This window comes from Lichenostomus cassidix, unplaced genomic scaffold (genome assembly GCF_008360975.1).
Source record: "Lichenostomus cassidix isolate B80296 unplaced genomic scaffold, HeHo_3.0 HiC_scaffold_852, whole genome shotgun sequence".
Lineage (NCBI taxonomy): Eukaryota > Metazoa > Chordata > Aves > Passeriformes > Meliphagidae > Lichenostomus > Lichenostomus cassidix.
In genome coordinates this window covers 536,960-554,495 of record NW_028148026.1, presented here as the reverse complement: position 1 = coordinate 554,495, position 17,536 = coordinate 536,960, and the positions used below count along the sequence as shown (strand labels likewise).

The following is a 17,536-nucleotide window of genomic DNA, read 5'->3' as shown; positions in this document are numbered from 1 at the left end:
ACCAACCCTGCAGGGGCAGCTGGGAGGGAACCTGTCCAGAAATACAGCAATCGATCATTTTGTTTGACCAAGAGAGCCCCAGAACTCCTGAAAAGACAACAACCATCTGCTCAACAACTTGTTCTGGACCCTCCTCCTTCCTGTACAAAACCTGTAACCCTTCGGAATCTCCCAGGAAGAATGTTTGTTTTCTGGCTGTGGCTGCCAGACAAGAGGGAAAAGTGTGGAAATATTGATCAGGGGCTGCACAAATGGATCCTGGGAACACAGGGGTGAGAGCAGGAGCAGGGAGTGCCCAGGCAGGGCAATTCAGGGCAGGATGGAGGGGATTTACCAGGGAATCACACCCTGAGGGGCACACGGGCATTTTCACAGATTCCTGTGCAGTGGTCCAAGGATGGACAGCGTTATTCTGTTTCTGGGAGCAGAATCCATGGGAAGTAAATCAAATCTCAGAGTGGGAATGGGAAAATTGGGAAGAGTTCCTAAATTTGGCCCAACAAAGCCTTCCTTGTGGGGTGTGTTGCTGCCCAGCAGACAGGGAACAATCACGTGGACCTGATGGACACTCAGGGAGATTCCACACTCTGTATTATCCACTGCAAATGCTGCTGTGGGATGCACCAATGGGCTCCTAAAGGGAACCATAAATTCTTGTGGCTCTGGATGGACCTTCTCTTGAAGGTCAGGATTTTTTCTTATTTTCATTCTCTCAGGAAACATTTTTCCCATTTGTGGCCTAAGAGATGGGAAGGAGGAGTACTTAAGAGACAAAACATGTAGCCGGGATGTGGAGGATGGGGAAGGGGTACAGTTTGCTGCAGTCTCTTAGCTGGGGGGTTTTCTCTTGGGAAGTGCAGAGATACGGTGAGACTTGGCTGGGGGTCAGGGGCTGGGCTCAGCCCTCTCAGCGCTCTCTTGCTCTCTTTCTCTCAGGGGGATGGCAGGAGAGATGTTTGTGCTCTTGGTGCTGGGCTGTGCCTGAGGGGAGAATTCACTGCTACTGCAGAGTTTTGTCCTTCACTGCTTCTCCTTACCATGGATGAGCCTTTGCTCATAAGAGCAGCTGTTGAACTGGAATGTTTCCAACACCCAACCTCACTGTGAGCAACCCTCACCATCTGCTTGGGTGCCTCGGGGGAAACCCAGGACCCTGACCGCCTTCCCTTCTCTGGAGGGAGTTTCTCCCTGCGGCTTGCAGGAGCTCAGCTGCAGCTGCCCAGCCTGGCTGTCTTCCTGCCACTGTTGTGGCAGTTTTTGTTACACTTTCACTCAACACCCTCCATCTGCCCCAACCCCTGCGTCTCTTGCCAGGGCTTCAGAGTTTTGTCCACACTTTGTTTCCCACCCCGGGTGTGCTCGGCTCTGCTGTTCCAGCCCACTGCTCTGAGGTTCCTGCTACAGTTCAGCTCACCACCCGCAGTGGCACTCAGACCAGCTGCTCCCCGTGAGTTTTGCAAAGGAAGCCATTGTCTCTCATTCTCTGTCACCTGAGCCGCCATTGCCAGGTGGAGAGGCGGCTGAGCACGCGCCACAGCGCCCCCTGCAGCCGCGGGGGAATCATTGCACCTGCCCAGCCCAGCTGGGAACCAACAGCGCCCCTGCTGGCTGTGACTGTAACTGCACCGAATGGGGAAAGAGTCAGACATGGGGGTGGTTCTGTCCTGGGGGGCACATCCAGGGGGGTCCTGTCCTGGGGGAAAAGAGCTCTTCTGGTGTGGTGACACATATGGGTGGAGGTCTGGTCATGGGGGGTCCTTGCTCTGGGGGGTGACACATCCCAGGGGAATCCTGACCACCTCCCCATCACCTGTGGGGCACTGTGACCTCTGAAGTGCCCCAACTTCAGACATGTCCTTTAATGACCTTGCCTGCACAACAGCAATTCTCAGACTAAATTGGATTGAATTCCCTTATTCCCAATTGGTAGAGACAAAATTACACATCCATAGGATACAAGTAAAACGCTTTTCCCACATCTTTTTTTATGAGTAAAGAAAACAAACTCAGCCAAATCAAACTGACAAAGATAAAATGGCATGGTTTATAGGATCTTTTTGAGAGTTGGTCTCCAAACAAGTCGCACACAATATAAACAAAAAGAAATCACAAAGCACTGAGAGTATATGGTTTGCTTTAGGACTCCATTCGTGCATCCCACAGCAGCATTTGCTTTGGATAGTACGGAGTGTGGAATCTCCCTGAGCGTCCAACAGGTCCATGCGATTGTTCCCTGTCTGCTGGGCAGCAACACACCCCACAAGGAAGGCTTTTGTTAGGCTATATCTAGGAACCCTTCCCAATTTTTCTCATTCACACTTGATTTATTTCCCATGGATTCTGCTCCCAAAAATGGAACAACTCTTTCCATCCTTGGACCACTGCACAGGAATCTGTGGAAATGCCCGTGTGTCCCTCAGGGTGTGATTCCCTGGTAAATCCCCTCCATCCTGCCCTGAATTCCCCTGCCTAGGCACTCCCTGCTCCTGCTCTCATCCCTGTGTTCCCAGGATCCATTTGTGCAGCCCCTGATCAATATTTCCACACTTTTCCCTCTTGTCTGGTGGCCACAGCCAGAACCCAACATTCTTTCTGGGAGATTCCAAAGGGCTGCAGGTTTTGTACAGGAAGGAGGGTCCAGGTCAGGTTGTTTAGCAGATTGTTGTCTTTGCACGAGTTCTGCGGCTCTCTCAGTCCCTTGGCCAGAGGGATTTTGTCCCCTCATTTTGGCCAGAGGGACAAAATGATCAATTGCTGCATTTCCAGACTGGTTCCCTCACAGCTGCCCCTGCAGGGTTAGTTTCCACCCAGCCTTGCTCTGAAAACCATCAAAGGCCCTCGCTGTGCCACTGTTTGAGCTCCAATTGGTTTCTGTGCTTCTTGCAGAGCTGAGCAAACCACAGCCAGGCCTTTTCCTCCACACAATTCACACCTTTGAGCAGCTCTAAAGCTGTGAGAATCAAAGCCAGGGGGGCAGGTGGGAGCCTCAGAGCAAGGCTGGCAAAAGCCGCTCTTCTAAAGTCAGCTCCAGTTTTCCATCCCAATGCTGGGGGGAGGGTTCAGGATTGTCCTCACATGTTCTGAACAGAGGGGGGACAGTCAGGGGGGTCACAGGTATTTCATGTGGAAGGTCTCATCCTCATCCTGGTTCCCAGCATTAAGGCCCTGCAGGGGGAGTGAGGGGTGGTGGTTATGGCAGATTGGGGGGGTTTCTGTCACTCCTGTGGGGGCTTCTTATCGACAGAAGGGCCTTGCGGGGCTGCAAGATTGGAGGGGAAGGGGCTGCACCTTGGGGCTCCTAAAAGGGGACTGGGGGCTCCCAAACTGAAGAGGGGGACATAGAGGGGATGGGGCATTTCCCAAGTTGTGGCACCCCAGAGGTCACAATGCCCCACTGGGGACACTGGAGATTCCAGGGCCTTCCCTGGACAGGGGATTCCAGGATGTGTCACCCCCAGAACAGGGACCCCTCAGGACAGGACCTCCCTAGATGTGCCCCCCAGCAATGATCCTGCCCCTGTCTTCCAACTCCCAGCACAAACAGCCTCTTCCTTGTGCTGCAGGAAAGGGAAAGTGAAAGTGTTCAGCCAGACAGCCCCATCACCAACAGCCCCCACAGCTCCCCCACCCCTCCCTGAAACCTCTGCACTCCTTTTTACCCCAGCCTTTCCCTGCTCAGTTTCTCCCCGGGATTGCTGAGACAGGGGCTGGGGCAGGGCAAGGTGGGGGTGGTAGCGTGAAAATGCGAAAAATAAGAAAAAAAAGAAACAGAGAAAGGAAAAATCCTCGCGGGTGAATGGCGCATCCCTGGAGTACATTGGATACCTTCAGTGTCCTCATGGGGTGTCCCCCAAGCAGGAGGCTTTGCTGTGCCCTGGGTTGCCCCAAAATCTGAGTCACCCAGTGAAGGTAGCTCAACCCACATGCCCACCCAGACACTCCCCATCCCTCAGACCCCCATTCCCCATGGAAACCAAAAATAGGACCCCCATTCTGGAGGTCCCACCTCCCTGGCACCACCATAACAGGATTCCTAGTGCCCAGGACCCTCATTCCCTTGATCCAACGGGCCCCCATTCCCCAAGAATCCCCTATTCCCTAGGGGTCCCCCCATTTCCCCCACACCCCTGTCCCTGGGACCCACACGCCATGACTCCAATCCATGGTTACCATGTTCCCCTGGGACCCCCATCCTTGAACCAACCTGCATGGGGACCCCCAATCCCCAGACAGTCATTCCCTGTGAGTTCTCCTCCTCAGGACCTCCATTCCCTGGAGCCCCATTGCCCTGGGACACCCATCCTGAGCTCCCCACATCCCCTGAGCCCCCACTCTTCACAACACCATGTCCCCATCATGTCCCCGTCATGTCCCCACCCTGCCCCCAGCCTGTCCCCACCCTGCCCCAACCAAGGGCCACCCACACATGGAGATGAGACCTGACCTCGCTTCCTTCCCCTTAATCCGAAGAGCCACCACCCAGGGGACAGTCGGTGCAGTCATTGTGTGACAGCCAGCCAGGGTGGCTGAGGACACCGGGATGGCCGGGAAGGTGGCACTGCTCCTGTGGGGTGAGTACTCTGGGCACAGGCCTGACGCCCATGGGATGACCCTGGTGAGGCAGAGAGCAGTGGGGAGGGGGCACAGGGAGACTGCGGGGTCCCCTGAGATCCCCAGTGCCAGCAGAGCCAGTCCGTGGGGGTTGACCCTGGTGTGACTGGGGCCATGGGGTGGCTGTGGGGACAAGAGCAGGGTACAGGAATGGGAGGAATGAGTTGTAAGGAGAGGCATCACGGGGCTGGGGCAGCTGTGGGTACAGGGGAGAAAGATGCAGGCACAGGGACAAGGGGATAAGCAACATGAGGATAGCCCATGGGGACAGATGCCATCGCAATGGGATCATAGGCACAGGGCCATGGGGACGTGGAGGGATGTGCTGTGGGACTGTGGGACCATTGCCAGCATGGTGGTGTCACCATGGCCAGGGTGTCCACAGTGTCCCCATGTCCTGCCTCAGCCCAGGGTAGCCAAATGTGTCCCTGTCCACAAGACCTCTGGGCCACACCAGTGTCCCCATGGGGACTGCTGGGGACAACCCCACACGCTGTCCCCGGGTGCTTCTGACATCATGGTGCCACCCCCACCTAGACCCTCTTCTTTCTCCCTTCCAGCCCAGACCCTCAGCCTCGCAGGTGAGTCCTTGGTGGAAGCCATGCCCCTGCCCCACTGTCCCCAGCCATGTGCTCGCCCTGGCAGGCTGGTGTCCCCTGTCACCTGCAGGTGCCCAGACCCCTCAGCTCCTCGTGGATCCCCCCTGGACACCAGCAGTGCTGTGGGACCAAGTGACACTGACCTGCCGGGGCTTGGGGACTGCCGGTGCCACCACCTGGTACAAGGATGGGCAGCGCTGGTGGCAGGATGCAGCTGACCACTTCATTGTCACTGAGAGTGGCACCTACAATTGTCAAATACATGGCACCAGGCGCAGCCCCACCGTGAGGGTCTTAAATGGTGAGCAGGGGATGGGGATGGATGGCCCACTGATGGCTCTGGGTGGGCTCTGCTCTGTGGGTGGCCTCACACTGCTCCTGCGGTGAGAGTTTGTCCCCTTTACACGGGGACATCCCAGTGCTCCCCAGGGCATCCCAGTGTGATGGGAACACCATGGGAACACTGGTGCAATGGGGCCATCCCTGGTCTCCCTGGGATCCTTCCGCACAATGGAGACTCCCCCAGTGGTCCCTGGTGCCTTGGGGTCCCACCTTGGACCCTTCTCAAGCTCCTCAGTGCAATGGGTTCCCTCCTGTCCCACAGACCGGCTGGTGCTGCAGGTGCCGGCAGGGCCACTGCTGGAGGGGGACACGGTGACACTGCGCTGCCGAGTCAGGAAGGACACGTCAGTCAGCAGAGTGCAATTTTACCATGAGAATAAGGAGCTGGGGGAGTCCCGCAGAGGGACCGAGCTGTCCCTGCCTTCCTTGCAGCTGCACCACCGTGGCAGCTACCACTGCAGTGGCTTGGTGAGCAGCGGTCTGTCAGTGTCAGTGTCAGTGTCAGAGCCAGTGACAGTGACAGTGCACGGTGAGCACCCCACAGCTGGAACTCCAATAACGAGACATCCCCGCAGCCACCAGACTCAGAGTCACATCCCAACCTCCCATCTCCTTCCCAGAGCTCTTCTCGGTGCCGGTGCTGAAGCTGGAGGGTCCCCCCGAGCCCACCGAGGGATCCCCCCTGAATCTCAGCTGCCTCAGCACCCCCAGCCCCCTGCGGCCCCGAGCCCCCATCCTGCACCTCTTCTACCAGGACGGGCAGTTGCTGGGGGGCCCACAGGGGTCCCCGCAGCTCCTGCTGCCCGCCGTGGGAATCTCCCACTCGGGCAGTTACAGCTGCGAGGTGCGCTCCGAGGGGGGGGCCGTGCGGAAGAGCAGCGCCCGGCTCCGCGTCACGGTGCGCAGTGAGTGCGGGGATGGGCACGGCAACCCCCACAGCCTCCTCGGGTACCCCAGCCCTGTCTGACTCTCTCTCTACCTGCCTCCTTGCCTTCCCCAGGTCCCTCCCTGGGTCGTCCCATGAGCGTCCCTGGTCCCTGCATCCCTCACCTGGTCCCCTCATCCCTCCCCTAGGTACACCTCTCCCTCTCTTAGGTCCCTCCATTATTCAAAGGTCCCACCAGTCCTGTCTGGCTCCCTAAAACCTTCCCTCTGGTCCGATCCAACCCACTACGTATCTCCCCTTCCTAACATTCCATCCCTTCCTGGGGTCCCTTCCACCCCTTTTCAAGCCTCCCCCTCTCTGGGCATCCTTCTTCCTCACTGGGATCCCCCCACCGCTCTCTGATCCTCCCTTTCCTGAGTCCCTCACTGCTCCCTGCTCTCTCTCATCCCTCCAGGGTCCCCCATTCCCATTGTCTCCCCCACAGGGATCCCAGTATCAGGGGTGTCCCTGTCTGCACAACCCCCCAATGGACAGGTGGCACTAGGTGACAGCCTGGTGCTGAACTGCACAGTGGCCGCAGGGACAGGTCCTCTGTCCTTTTCCTGGCACCGGGAGGGCTCGGGGACACTGCTGGGCACTGGCCCCCGTCTGGAGCTGAGCCACGTTGGGGACAATGACAGCGGCCACTACCAGTGCCGGGCCAGCAATGGGGACAGCATGGCCGAGAGTCCCACACTGAATGTCACTGTTCTGGGTGAGTGGGACCCTCGGGCTGGGGTGATCCCACCCATGGAATTCCCCATCCCACCTCATCTCCCCCACACCATGCCCAACCCATGCCAGGCCACAGCCCCACCACTGCGTGTCACAGTCCCAGGTAACTGAGACCATCTGGGTCCAGATATCTCCACCCAGGACATCCCACCCATGGCTCCCTCATCCCACCTGTCACATCCCACACCCCACATCAAGTCACAGTCACCCTATTGAGCGTGACCCTCCTGAGTGAGTGGGACACTGAGGATTGGGGTGACACCCCCCATGATCTGCCTCGACCAATCAATCACATCCCACCAACACTAATCCACACCCCCTACAGGGTGACGGCCACCATCACCCTCAGACATGGTCCAGGGTGAGAGGGTCCCTCGGGCTGGTTGGTCACTCCCATTCACAGTATCCCTCACCACACCCTCATCCCACCCACTGCATGCCCTCATCTTACACCAGGTGTGACCCCCACCACTGTCGGTCACAGTCATGGGTGAAGGGGACCCTCTGTGTCCAGGTGCCACCATGCAGAGACTCCCTCATCCCCCAACACCTGGTGCCAGTCCCTCCCCCAGCCTCAGCCCCGTCTCTGTCCCCGCAGTGCCTGTGGCCAATGCCACCATCACCCCTGGCCCCCTGGCACACCAGGTGCACACAGGTGACCCCATGACCCTGTGCTGCTCAGTGCAGGTGGGCTCAGCACCTGTCACCTTCACCTGGCTGTACAGTGGGCGTGAGGTGGCCCAGGGTCCCCTCCTGGAGCTTGGGGACATCGATGTGGGACATTCTGGCACCTACCAGTGCGTGGCCACCAACCAGCTGGATGAGCACCGTGTGTTCCGGGCGCTCAGCCCAGAGCTGGCCCTGGAGGTGACACTGCGGGGACCCTGGGGCACAGGTGAGGCCATATGGGGTCACCGGGGGATTCAAGACTCCTGAGGTGTGTGGTGACCCTGATGTGTCTCCTCTGTATCCCCAGCAGTGGCTGTGAATGTCGGCAGGACCCTCCTGTTCCTGGTGCTGCTCCTGGCTGTCATCGGGGGCTGTCACTGGTGGCACCGCCCAGGTGGGTGACAATGTGGGGATTGGGGGTCCTGGAGTGAGGGGAAACCTCCAGAGTGTGGGGAGAGATGGGGCAGCACCCAGAGCTCCTGAGCTGGGGGAAACAGAGCCCCCAGTGACCTTGGCTGGAGCTCCTGGAATGTTTGGGGAGGTGTTGGAGGGTTGGAGTTTTTTTCAGGGACATCCCTGGGTGGCTTTTGAGGAACATTGGGGTGGCACTGGGAGCCCCTGGAGGGACTGGGGAGGTGTTGAAGGGTGGTGCAGGTATATTTAGGGATCTTTCAGGATCTTTCTTTAAACCTGTTTAAGTTTGGGTGGTGCCTCTCCTGTCCGGGCTTGGGGTTCTGGGCCTTTGGGGATCAGGGGCACTGTGGTGGTGCAGAACTTTATGGGGTTCAAATGTTCCTGGGATCCGGGGGGTATCAGTGTCCGGTAGGAATTGGGCTGCAGTGGGGATTTGGGGGTCCCGTGGGGATTTGTGGGTCCTGTGGGTGGTTGCTTGGAGCTCCCAAGGTCCCAGGAAGGTTTAGCGGTCTCAGGGACCCCTCAGTCACCTCCTCCCCTTTTCCTTGCAGGAGCCAGGAAGCCTCAGGACAGGTGAGGGCGGCTCCGGCCATGACTGCCCTTTCCCCCCTCCCACTGTCAGGGGGCACAGGACCCTTTTTCCTTTTATTGGACCCAAAACACAGCTTTTTGATTAAACTGGTAGAAATGGGGTTTGTTTGTTCAGCTCTGTCTGTTCAGCTCGGGAAGGAGGAGGGTCCAGGTCAGGCTGTTGAGCAGATCCTTGTGGGATTTGCAGGATTTTTAGGGCTCTCTCAGTCCCTTGGGGAGGGTGACAAAATGATCAATTGGGGCATTTCCGGACTGGTTCCCTCGCAGCCGCCCCGAGAGCCCCGAGAGCCCTGGGAGGGAGCCGGGGACAGCCTGAGGTGTCCCCCGAGCCCAGCCCAGCCCCGCCGCAGCCCTGCCCGGTGCCCCCCGGTGCCCAAAGCCCCGCAGCCGGCGCTCCCCGAGCGGCTCTGAGCCCCGCAGCTGCTGCGGAGCCTCGGCCGGGCTCAGCCCTGGGGCGGGCGGGGGGCGCCGGGAGGGAGGGAGCGGGAGGCTGGGGGAGAGCAGGGAGCCCGGCAGGAGCCGCCGGGCCTGCGGGAGCGGAGTGCTGGGCTCGGTCACCGGGGCAGGTGGCGCTGCCATGGCGCTGCGAGTGGCGCGACTGTCCCGGGCTGCGGCAGCGACGGTGGCCATGTGTCCGGAGCGGCTGGGACAGCGTGTCCAGAGCCACTGTCGCCATCCGACAGGGGTCAACCCCAGCCCCAGCACGGCCGCGGAGCAGAGCCGCTGCTCGGTAATTCCACACTTTTCCCTCTCATCTCGTGGCCACAGCCAGAACCCAAACATTCTTTCTGGGAGCTTCCAAAGGGCTGCAGGTTTGAGACAGGTTTGAGGAATCAGGAGGGTCCAGGTCAGGTTGTTGAGCAGATTATTACTGTCTTTGCAGGAGTTCTGGGGCTCTCTCAGTCCCTTGGCCAGAGGGACAAAATGATCAATTGCTGCATTTCCAGACTGGTTCCCTTCCAGCTGCCCCTGCAGGGTTGGTTTCCACCCAGCCCTGCTCTGAAAACCATCAAAGGCCCTCGCAGAGCCACTGCTTGAGCTCCAGTTGGTTTCTGTGCTTCTTGCAGGGCTGAGCAAACCACAGCCAGGCCTTTTTCCCCCACACAACTCTCACCTTTGAGCAGCTCTAAAGCTGTGAGAATCAAAGGGGGCCAAGGGGGCAGGTGGGAGCCTCAGGTGCTGGCTGCCCCTGGGGCTGGCCAGAGCAGGGCTGGCCAATTCCCATCCCTGTGCAGTGGGGCTGTGCCATGGCTGAGCACCACTCTGGGATGTACAAGGGTCCCCAGGTTGTGCCACCCCTGGGACAGGCAAGACCCCAGGAATGTGCAGGGACACTCCAGGAACTGCCATCGCACAGGGCAGGAACCCCCAGCCAGGGTGTGTCACCCCCCGGGGCATGATCTCTCCAAGATGTGTCACCCCCCCGGGACAGCGACCCCAACAGGACAGGACTCCCCTGGATGTGCCTCCCAGGACAGAAACACCCCCTCATCTGACTCTCAGCACAAACAGCCTCTTCCTTCTGCTGCAGGAAAGGGAAGGGAAAGTGTTGGGGACACAGCCGGGCACCCCCATCTCCCACAGTCCCCATAGCCCCACCGCTGCTCCCTGCGCCCCTCACTCCCTTTTACCTCTCCCTGGGGTCTCCCCAACCACTTCCGTGCCCAGGTGCTCCCTAGGATTGCTGAATCAGGGAGTGGGATGGGTGGGTAGGTAGAGTGAAAATGGGGAATATAAGGAAAAAAAAGAAATGGAGAAAGGAAAAACCTTAGGGCAGCGAAAACAGCTCATCCCTGGAGTACATCAGAGACCCTCAGTATCCTCATGAGGTGCTTCCAAAGCTGGGGGCTTTGCTGTGCCCTGGGTCACCCCAAAATCGCAGGCACCCAGTGAAGGACTACAACCCACATGCCCACCCAGACACTGCCCATCCCTCAGACCCCCATTGCCCTGGGAATCCAAAAATAGGACCCCATTCCTTAGGTCCCCCCTCCCTGGCACCACCATAACAGGACTCCCAGTGCCCAGGACCCAAATCCCCTGGATCCAATGGGTCCCCATACCCCAGGAATCCCCTATTCTCAAGGGTCCCCCCATTTCCCCCACACCCCTGTCCCTGGGACCCACACACCATGACTCCAATCCATGGTTACCATGTTCCCCTGGGACCACCATCCTTGAACCAACCTGCATGGGGACCCCCAATCCCCAGACAGTCATTCCCTGTGACTCCTCCTCCTCAGGACCTCCATTCCCTGGAGCCCCATTGCCCCGGGACACCCATCCTGAGCTCCTCACATCCCCTGAGACCCCCATGCCTGGGAACACGTCTCCACCCTGCCCCCAGCCTGTCACCACCCTGCCCCCACCAAGGGCCACCCACACGTGGAGATGAGATGTGACCTCGCTTCCTTCCCCTTCAGCCGAAGAGCCGCCACTCAGGGACAGTTGGCGCAGTCAGTGTGCGACAGCCAGCCTGGAAGGCCAGGAACACCGGGATGGCTGGGAAGGTGGCACTGCTCCTGTGGGGTGAGTGCCTTGGGCACAGGGCTGATGCCCCTGGGATGGCCCTGGTGAGGCAGAGAGCAGTGGGGAGGGGACATAGTGGGGCTGCGGGTTCCCCTGAATTCCCCAATGCCACCAAAGCCAGTCCATGGGAGTGGACCCTGATGTGACTGGGGTCATGGGGTGGCTCTGGGGACAAGAACAGGGTACAGGAATGGGGGGACTGAGGTGTGAGGAGAGGCATCATGGCGCTGGGGCAGCTGTGGGTAAAGGGACAAGGGGAGAAGGACGCAGGCACAGGGACAAGGGGACAAGAAACATAAGGATAGCCCATGGGGACAGATGCCATAGCAATGGGATCATAGGCACAGAGCTATGGAGATGTGGACATGGAGGGATGTGCTGTGGTACTGTGGGACCATTGCCAGCATGGTGGTGTCACCATGGCCAGGGTGTCCACAGTGTCCCCGTGTCCTGCCTCAGCCCAGGGTGGCCCAATGTGTCCCTGTCCATAACACCTCTGGGCAAAACCAGTGTTCCCATGGGGACAGTTGGGGACGACCCCAACACCCTGTCACCGGGTACTGCTCTCCCCATGGTGCCACTCCCACCCAGCCCCTCTCCCTTCTCCCTTCCAGCCCAGACCCTCAGCCTCGCTGGTGAGTCCCCATGCAGATGCCATGTCCCTGCCCAACTGTCCCCAGTCCTGTGCTGGCCCTGGCAGGCTGGTGTCCCCTGTCACCTCTAGGTGCCCAGACCACCCAGCTCCTCGTGGATCCCCCCTGGACACCAGCAGTGCTGTGGGACCAAGTGACACTGACCTGCCAGGGCTTGGGGACTGATGGTGCCACCACCTGGTACAAGGATGGGCAGCACTGGTGGCCGGATGCAGCTGACAACTTCCTTGTCACTGAGAGTGGCACCTACAATTGTCAAACACACGGCACCAGGCGCAGCCCCACCGTGAGAGTCTTAAATGGTGAGCAGGGGATGGGGATGGGGATGGGGGTCGCGGTGGGGATGGGGATGGGGATGGGGATGGGGATGGGGATGGGGATGGATGGCCAACTGATGGCTCTGGGTGAGCTCTGCTCTGTGGCTGGCCTCACACTGCTCCCGTGGCGACAGTCTGTCCCCTTTACACGGGGACATCCCATTGCTCCCCAGTGCATCCCAGTGGGATGGGAACACCATAGGGACGCTGGTGCAATGGGGTCATCCCTGGTCTCCCTGGGATCCTTCCACACAATGGAGACTCCCCCAGTAGTCCCTGGTGCCTTGGGGTCCCACCTTGGCCTCCTTGGACCCTTCTCAAGCCCCTCAGTGCAATGGGTTCTCCCCTGTCCCACAGACCGGCTGGTGCTGCAGGTGCCGGCAGGGCCACTGCTGGAGGGGGACACGGTGACACTGCGCTGCCGGGTCAGGAAGGACACGTCAGTCACTGGGGTGCAATTTTACTATGAGAAGAAGGAGCTGGGGGGCTCTCCCAGGAGGTCTGAGCTGTCCCAGTCCCCCCTGCAGCTGCACCACAGTGGCAGCTACCACTGCAGGGGCTTGGTGAGCAGCGGTCTGTCAATGTCAGTGTCAGTGTCAGAGCCAGTGACAGTGACAGTGCACGGTGAGCATACCACAGCTGGATCTCCAATAACAAGACAACCCCTCAGCCAGCAGACTCAGAGTCACATCCCAACCTCCCATCTCCTTCCCAGAGATCTTCACGGTGCCGGTGCTGGAGCTGGAGGGTCCCCCCGAGCCCACCGAGGGGTCCCCCCTGAATCTCAGCTGCCTCAGCACCCCCAGCCCCCTGCGGCCCCGAGCCCCCATCCTGCACCTCTTCTACCGGGACGGGCAGTTGCTGCGGGGCCCGCAGGGGTCCCCGCAGCTCCTGCTGCCCGCCGTGGGGGTCTCCCACTCGGGCAGTTACAGCTGCGAGGTGCGCTCCGAGGGGGGGGCCGTGCGGAAGAGCAGCGCCCGGCTCCGCGTCACGGTGCGCAGTGAGTGCGGGGATGGGCACGGCAACCCCACAGCCTCCCCGGGTACTCCAGCCCTGCCTGACTCTCTCTCTACCTGCCTCCTTGCCTTCCCCAGGTCCCTCCCTCCGTCCTCCCATGAGTGTCCCTGGTCCCTGCATCCCTCACCTCGACCCCAAACCACTCTCCCCTTACACCTCTCCCTCTCCTAGGTACCTCCATTATTCAAAGGTCCCACCATCCCTGGCTGGCTCCCCAAAACCTTCCCTGTGGTCCCCTCCAACCCCCTCCATGTCTCCCCTTCCTAACATTCCTTCCCTCTCTAGGGTCCCTTCCACCCCTTTCCAAGCCTCCCCGTCTCTAGTCATCCTTCTTCCTCACTGGGATCCCCCCACCGCTCTCTGATCCTCCCTTTCCTGAGTCACTCACTGCTCCCTGGATTCCCTCATCCCTCCAGGGCCCTCCATTCCCTTTGTCTTCCCCACAGAGATTCCAGTCTCAGGGGTGTCCCTGTCTGCACAACCCCCCAGTGGACAGGTGGCACTGGGTGACAGCCTGGTGCTGAACTGCACAGTGGCCGCAGGGACAGGTCCTCTGTCCTTTTCCTGGCACCGGGAGGGCTCGGGGACACTGCTGGGCACTGGCCCCCACCTGGAGCTGAGACACGCTGGGGACAATGACAGCGGCCACTACCACTGCCGGGCCAGCAATGGGGACAGCATGGCCGAGAGCCCCACACTGAATGTCACTGTTCTGGGTGAGTGGGACCCTCGGGCTCGGGTGATCCCACCCATGGAATTCCCCATCCCTCCTCATCTCCCCCACACCATCCCCAACCCACCCCAGGTCACAGCCCCACCACTGGGCATCACAGTCCCAGGTTACTGAGACCATCTGGGTCCAGATATCTCCACCCAGGACATCCCACCCATGGCTCCCTCATCCCACCTGTCACATCCCCCATCCCACATCAAGTCACAGTCACTGTACTGAGCATGACCCTCCTGAGTGAGCTGGACACTGAGGATTGGGGTGACACCCCCATGATCTGCCACGACCAATCAATCACATCCCACCCACACTAATCCACACCCCCTACAGGGTGACGGCCACCATCACCCTCAGACATGGTCCTGGGTAAGAGGGTCCCTCGGACTTGCGGTCACTCCCATTCACAGTATCCCTCTCCACACCCTCATCCCACCCATTGCATGTCCTCATCTTACACCAGGTGTGACCCCCACCACTGTCGGTCACTGTCATGTGTGAAGGGGACCCTCAGTATCCAGGTGCCACCATGCTGAGATTCCCCCACCCCCCCACACCATGTTCCAGCCCATCCCCCCAGCCTCAGCCCCGTCTCTGTCCCCGCAGTGCCCGTGGCCAATGCCACCATCACCCCTGGCCCCCCGGCACTCCAGGTGCGCACAGGTGACCCCGTGACCCTGCGCTGCTCGGTGCAGGTGGGCTCAGCACCTGTCACCTTCACCTGGCTGCACGATGGGCAGGAGGTGGCCCAGGGTCCCCTCCTGGAGCTTGGGGACATCGATGTGGGACATTCTGGCACCTACCAGTGCGTGGCCACCAACCAGCTGGATGAGCACCGCGTGTTCCGGGCGCTCAGCCCAGAGCTGGCCCTGGAGGTGACACCGTGGGGACACTGGGGCACAGGTGGGGTCACACGTGGTCACCAGGGTTGCAGGACCCCCAGAGTGACAGGTGATGCTGATGTGTCCCCCTCTGTCCCCAGCAGTGGCTGCAGGGGTCAGTGGGTCCCTCGTGTTCCTGCTCCTGCTCCTGGGTGTAGCTGTGGCTTTGCAACGGTGGAACAGCATGGGTGGGTGACAATGGGGGCAATGGGGGCCTCAGGAGGTGGGCAGCCCTCTAGAATGTGGGGGTGATGGGGCAGCAATCACAGTGCTTGACTTGGGCAGTGCTGAGCCCACTGTGACCTTTGCCTGAGGTCCTCCAGGATTTGGGGCAGTGCTGGAGGATCCAGCAGGGATCTTGGGGATTCTTTCAGGGATCCTGGGGGAGTTTGCAGGGTCCCCTCCCATCAGACTTGGGGTTCTGCAGGCTCAAGAGGTCCAGAGTACTGGGGTGTTTCCGGGGTTCCTGGACACCTCAGGGATACTCAGGGATCCTGGGGGGAACTGAGGGTCCAGTGGGATTCAGGATTCCTGTGCAGGGTCATGGCCCTGGGACCCCACAGTCACCTCCACCTCCTTCCTTTGCAGCCGCCAGGAAGCACCAGGACAGGTGAGTGGGAGGCTCCAGCCATGACTCCCCTTTTATCCCAACCCCCAACACCTCCCATCCCCTCCCACACACCCCCTTATCCCAGCAGGGTCCCCCCAGAGACCCCAGAGGAGGGGGAGGTGCTGTACACCCACGTCGTGATCACCAAGAGGATGGGAGGTGAGTGCAGGGTGGCACACGCAGGGACACGTGATCCACGGGTGTCACCCCCACCCCCATCCCACAGCCAGTGTCTCTTGCAGCATCCCCCCGTGCCACCACACCCCAGGATCCCCAGGTGACCTACGCAGAGCTGCCAGGACCTCATGGGCGACTGCAGGAACCAAGTGAAATCTAAGGGAATGTGGCCTGGGCCAATTAGAGATGTTGGTTACACCTCAGTGATAACATATTTGAGAAGAAAATCAAAACAACATGCATATGTAGTTCATTCTAGCCAGAGAAGGAGGAGGTGAGAACATGTGAGGGAAAACAACATGGAGACACCAAGGTCAGTGGAGAAGGTGGGGAGGAGGTGCTCCTGGTGCCAGAGCCAAATTTCCTCTTCTGGCCATGGTGAGACCATGGTGAAGCAGGTTGCCCCCCTGCAGCCCATGGGGTCCATGGGGATGCAGAGATTCACTTGCAGCCCATGGGAAGGTGAGCCACACCGGAGTGGGTGGATGCCTGGAGGAGGCTGTGATCCACTGGGAGACCCCATAGAGAGAGAGGCCTTGCTCCTGAGATGGAATAGCCTGGCCTCGGAGGTCTACACCCTGTGGATGAGGGAGCCACACTGCAGCAGTTTTGGGAGGTCTGTCTGTCTGTGGAAGGAGCTCACATTGCAGCAGTGTGTGTGCTGCTGCTTGGGAGATTTGGACCCATGCTGGAGAGGTTCATGGAGAGCTGTCTCCCATGGGAGGAACCTCACAGCAATGCAGGGGAAGAACCCCTCTCCCTAAGCAGCAGAAGAAGGTTCTGGTGATTAACTGACCCAAACCCCCATATCCTGTTCCCCCTGTGCTATCAGTGGGAAGGCTGGGGGCAGGAACGGTGTCTTAAGGGCTTATTTTACTTCTCGTTATCCTCCTCTGACTCTGTTAGTAATAAATTTCACTTTACAGCAGCTTAAGTTCAGCCTGTTTTGTCCTTGGAGTGTTTTCTCCCAGTTCCTTAGCTCATCAACCCTTGTGTTTGTCCTGGTCGAGGCCGAGTTTCCAATGGGGTCCTGTTGTAGTGTCATTTGGACCCTGTTGTTCTTCCACCCTCAGCAGCCCCACAGCAGAAGGGTCCTGGAACAGCCCAGGCCAGGGATTGAGCTGTGGAACTGCCTCTGTCTCCACAGCAGCTCTGCCAAAGCCCAACATTCCCTTTGGGCTCCCTGAGATCCCCATTCAGGTGCCCGCAGCCCCTCGTTCCTCTCCTTCCTCCCTGCACTCACTGGTGCCAGGCCTCCAAGGATGTCTGTTTTCCATAGGAAAGTGTCTTAGTTCAAAAGACAAATGTCTGACAAGGAGGGCAGGAATCTTCTTGGAACAAAAAGAAGAGTCTTCTCCCCAAATTATTTTAACTTCAAAATCACAGGGCTTCCAGGAAAAAATGTAGAAAAATGAGTAACAGTTCTTTACTAGAAAATATATAGAATGGAACAAAACAAACAACACAATAACAGAAGTTTCCAACCTGCTCAGTGCTGTTTTTTCCCCTTTCTTGTGGTTATGACCACAGCTAGCAAAGGGCACTGGTGGCTCCAGCAGGGCAGAAACTGCAGGGACTCACTTGCAGTGGGCAGGGTCTGATGTGAGCTCAGAAATTCCCCAGGTGGTAACAACTAACCAGCAAGAGAGGGAAAGAAGGGGGTGCTCCACCCGCAAAACAACACGGCTCTGTCCAGTCTCAGCACTGGACGTTGCCCAAGTCTGAGTCAGCAGAGGCAG

At 59.2% G+C, this 17,536-nt stretch overlaps 3 protein-coding genes across 3 annotated transcripts in view; 2 read left to right on the top strand and 1 right to left on the bottom strand.

The window, feature by feature from the left end:
- LOC146420323 (low affinity immunoglobulin gamma Fc region receptor III-like) overlaps positions 1 to 17,536 on the bottom strand; it is a 123,413-nt gene that overhangs the window by 69,721 nt on the left and 36,156 nt on the right. The window lies entirely within an intron of this gene.
- Positions 4,541 to 16,251, top strand: LOC146420327 (Fc receptor-like A). Its single transcript, XM_085048360.1, has 10 exons — positions 4,541 to 4,571; positions 5,172 to 5,192; positions 5,281 to 5,463; positions 5,815 to 6,081; positions 6,173 to 6,457; positions 7,811 to 7,867; positions 8,189 to 8,275; positions 15,599 to 15,620; positions 15,709 to 15,779; positions 15,863 to 16,251. Exons 1-10 carry the CDS (start codon positions 4,541 to 4,543, stop codon positions 15,955 to 15,957), a joined length of 1,119 nt encoding a protein of 372 aa, XP_084904486.1. The 3' UTR covers positions 15,958 to 16,251.
- Positions 13,847 to 15,262, top strand: LOC146420328 (uncharacterized). Its single transcript, XM_085048361.1, has 2 exons — positions 13,847 to 14,118; positions 14,736 to 15,262. The coding sequence occupies exons 1-2, from the start codon at positions 14,082 to 14,084 to the stop codon at positions 15,260 to 15,262; spliced, it is 564 nt and encodes a 187-aa protein (XP_084904487.1). The 5' UTR covers positions 13,847 to 14,081.

Bases quoted from the DNA above. Each gene is read 5' to 3' on its own strand.
- LOC146420327 (XM_085048360.1), top strand. From the start codon at position 4,541: ATGGCCGGGAAGGTGGCACTGCTCCTGTGGG. The intron at 4,572-5,171 runs GTGAGTACTCTG...TCTCCCTTCCAG, and splicing joins GGTGGCACTGCTCCTGTGGG to CCCAGACCCTCAGCCTCGCA. The intron at 5,193-5,280 runs GTGAGTCCTTGG...TGTCACCTGCAG, and splicing joins CCAGACCCTCAGCCTCGCAG to GTGCCCAGACCCCTCAGCTC.
- LOC146420328 (XM_085048361.1), top strand. From the start codon at position 14,082: ATGGCCGAGAGCCCCACACTGAATGTCACTGTTCTGG. The intron at 14,119-14,735 runs GTGAGTGGGACC...CTGTCCCCGCAG, and splicing joins ACTGAATGTCACTGTTCTGG to TGCCCGTGGCCAATGCCACC.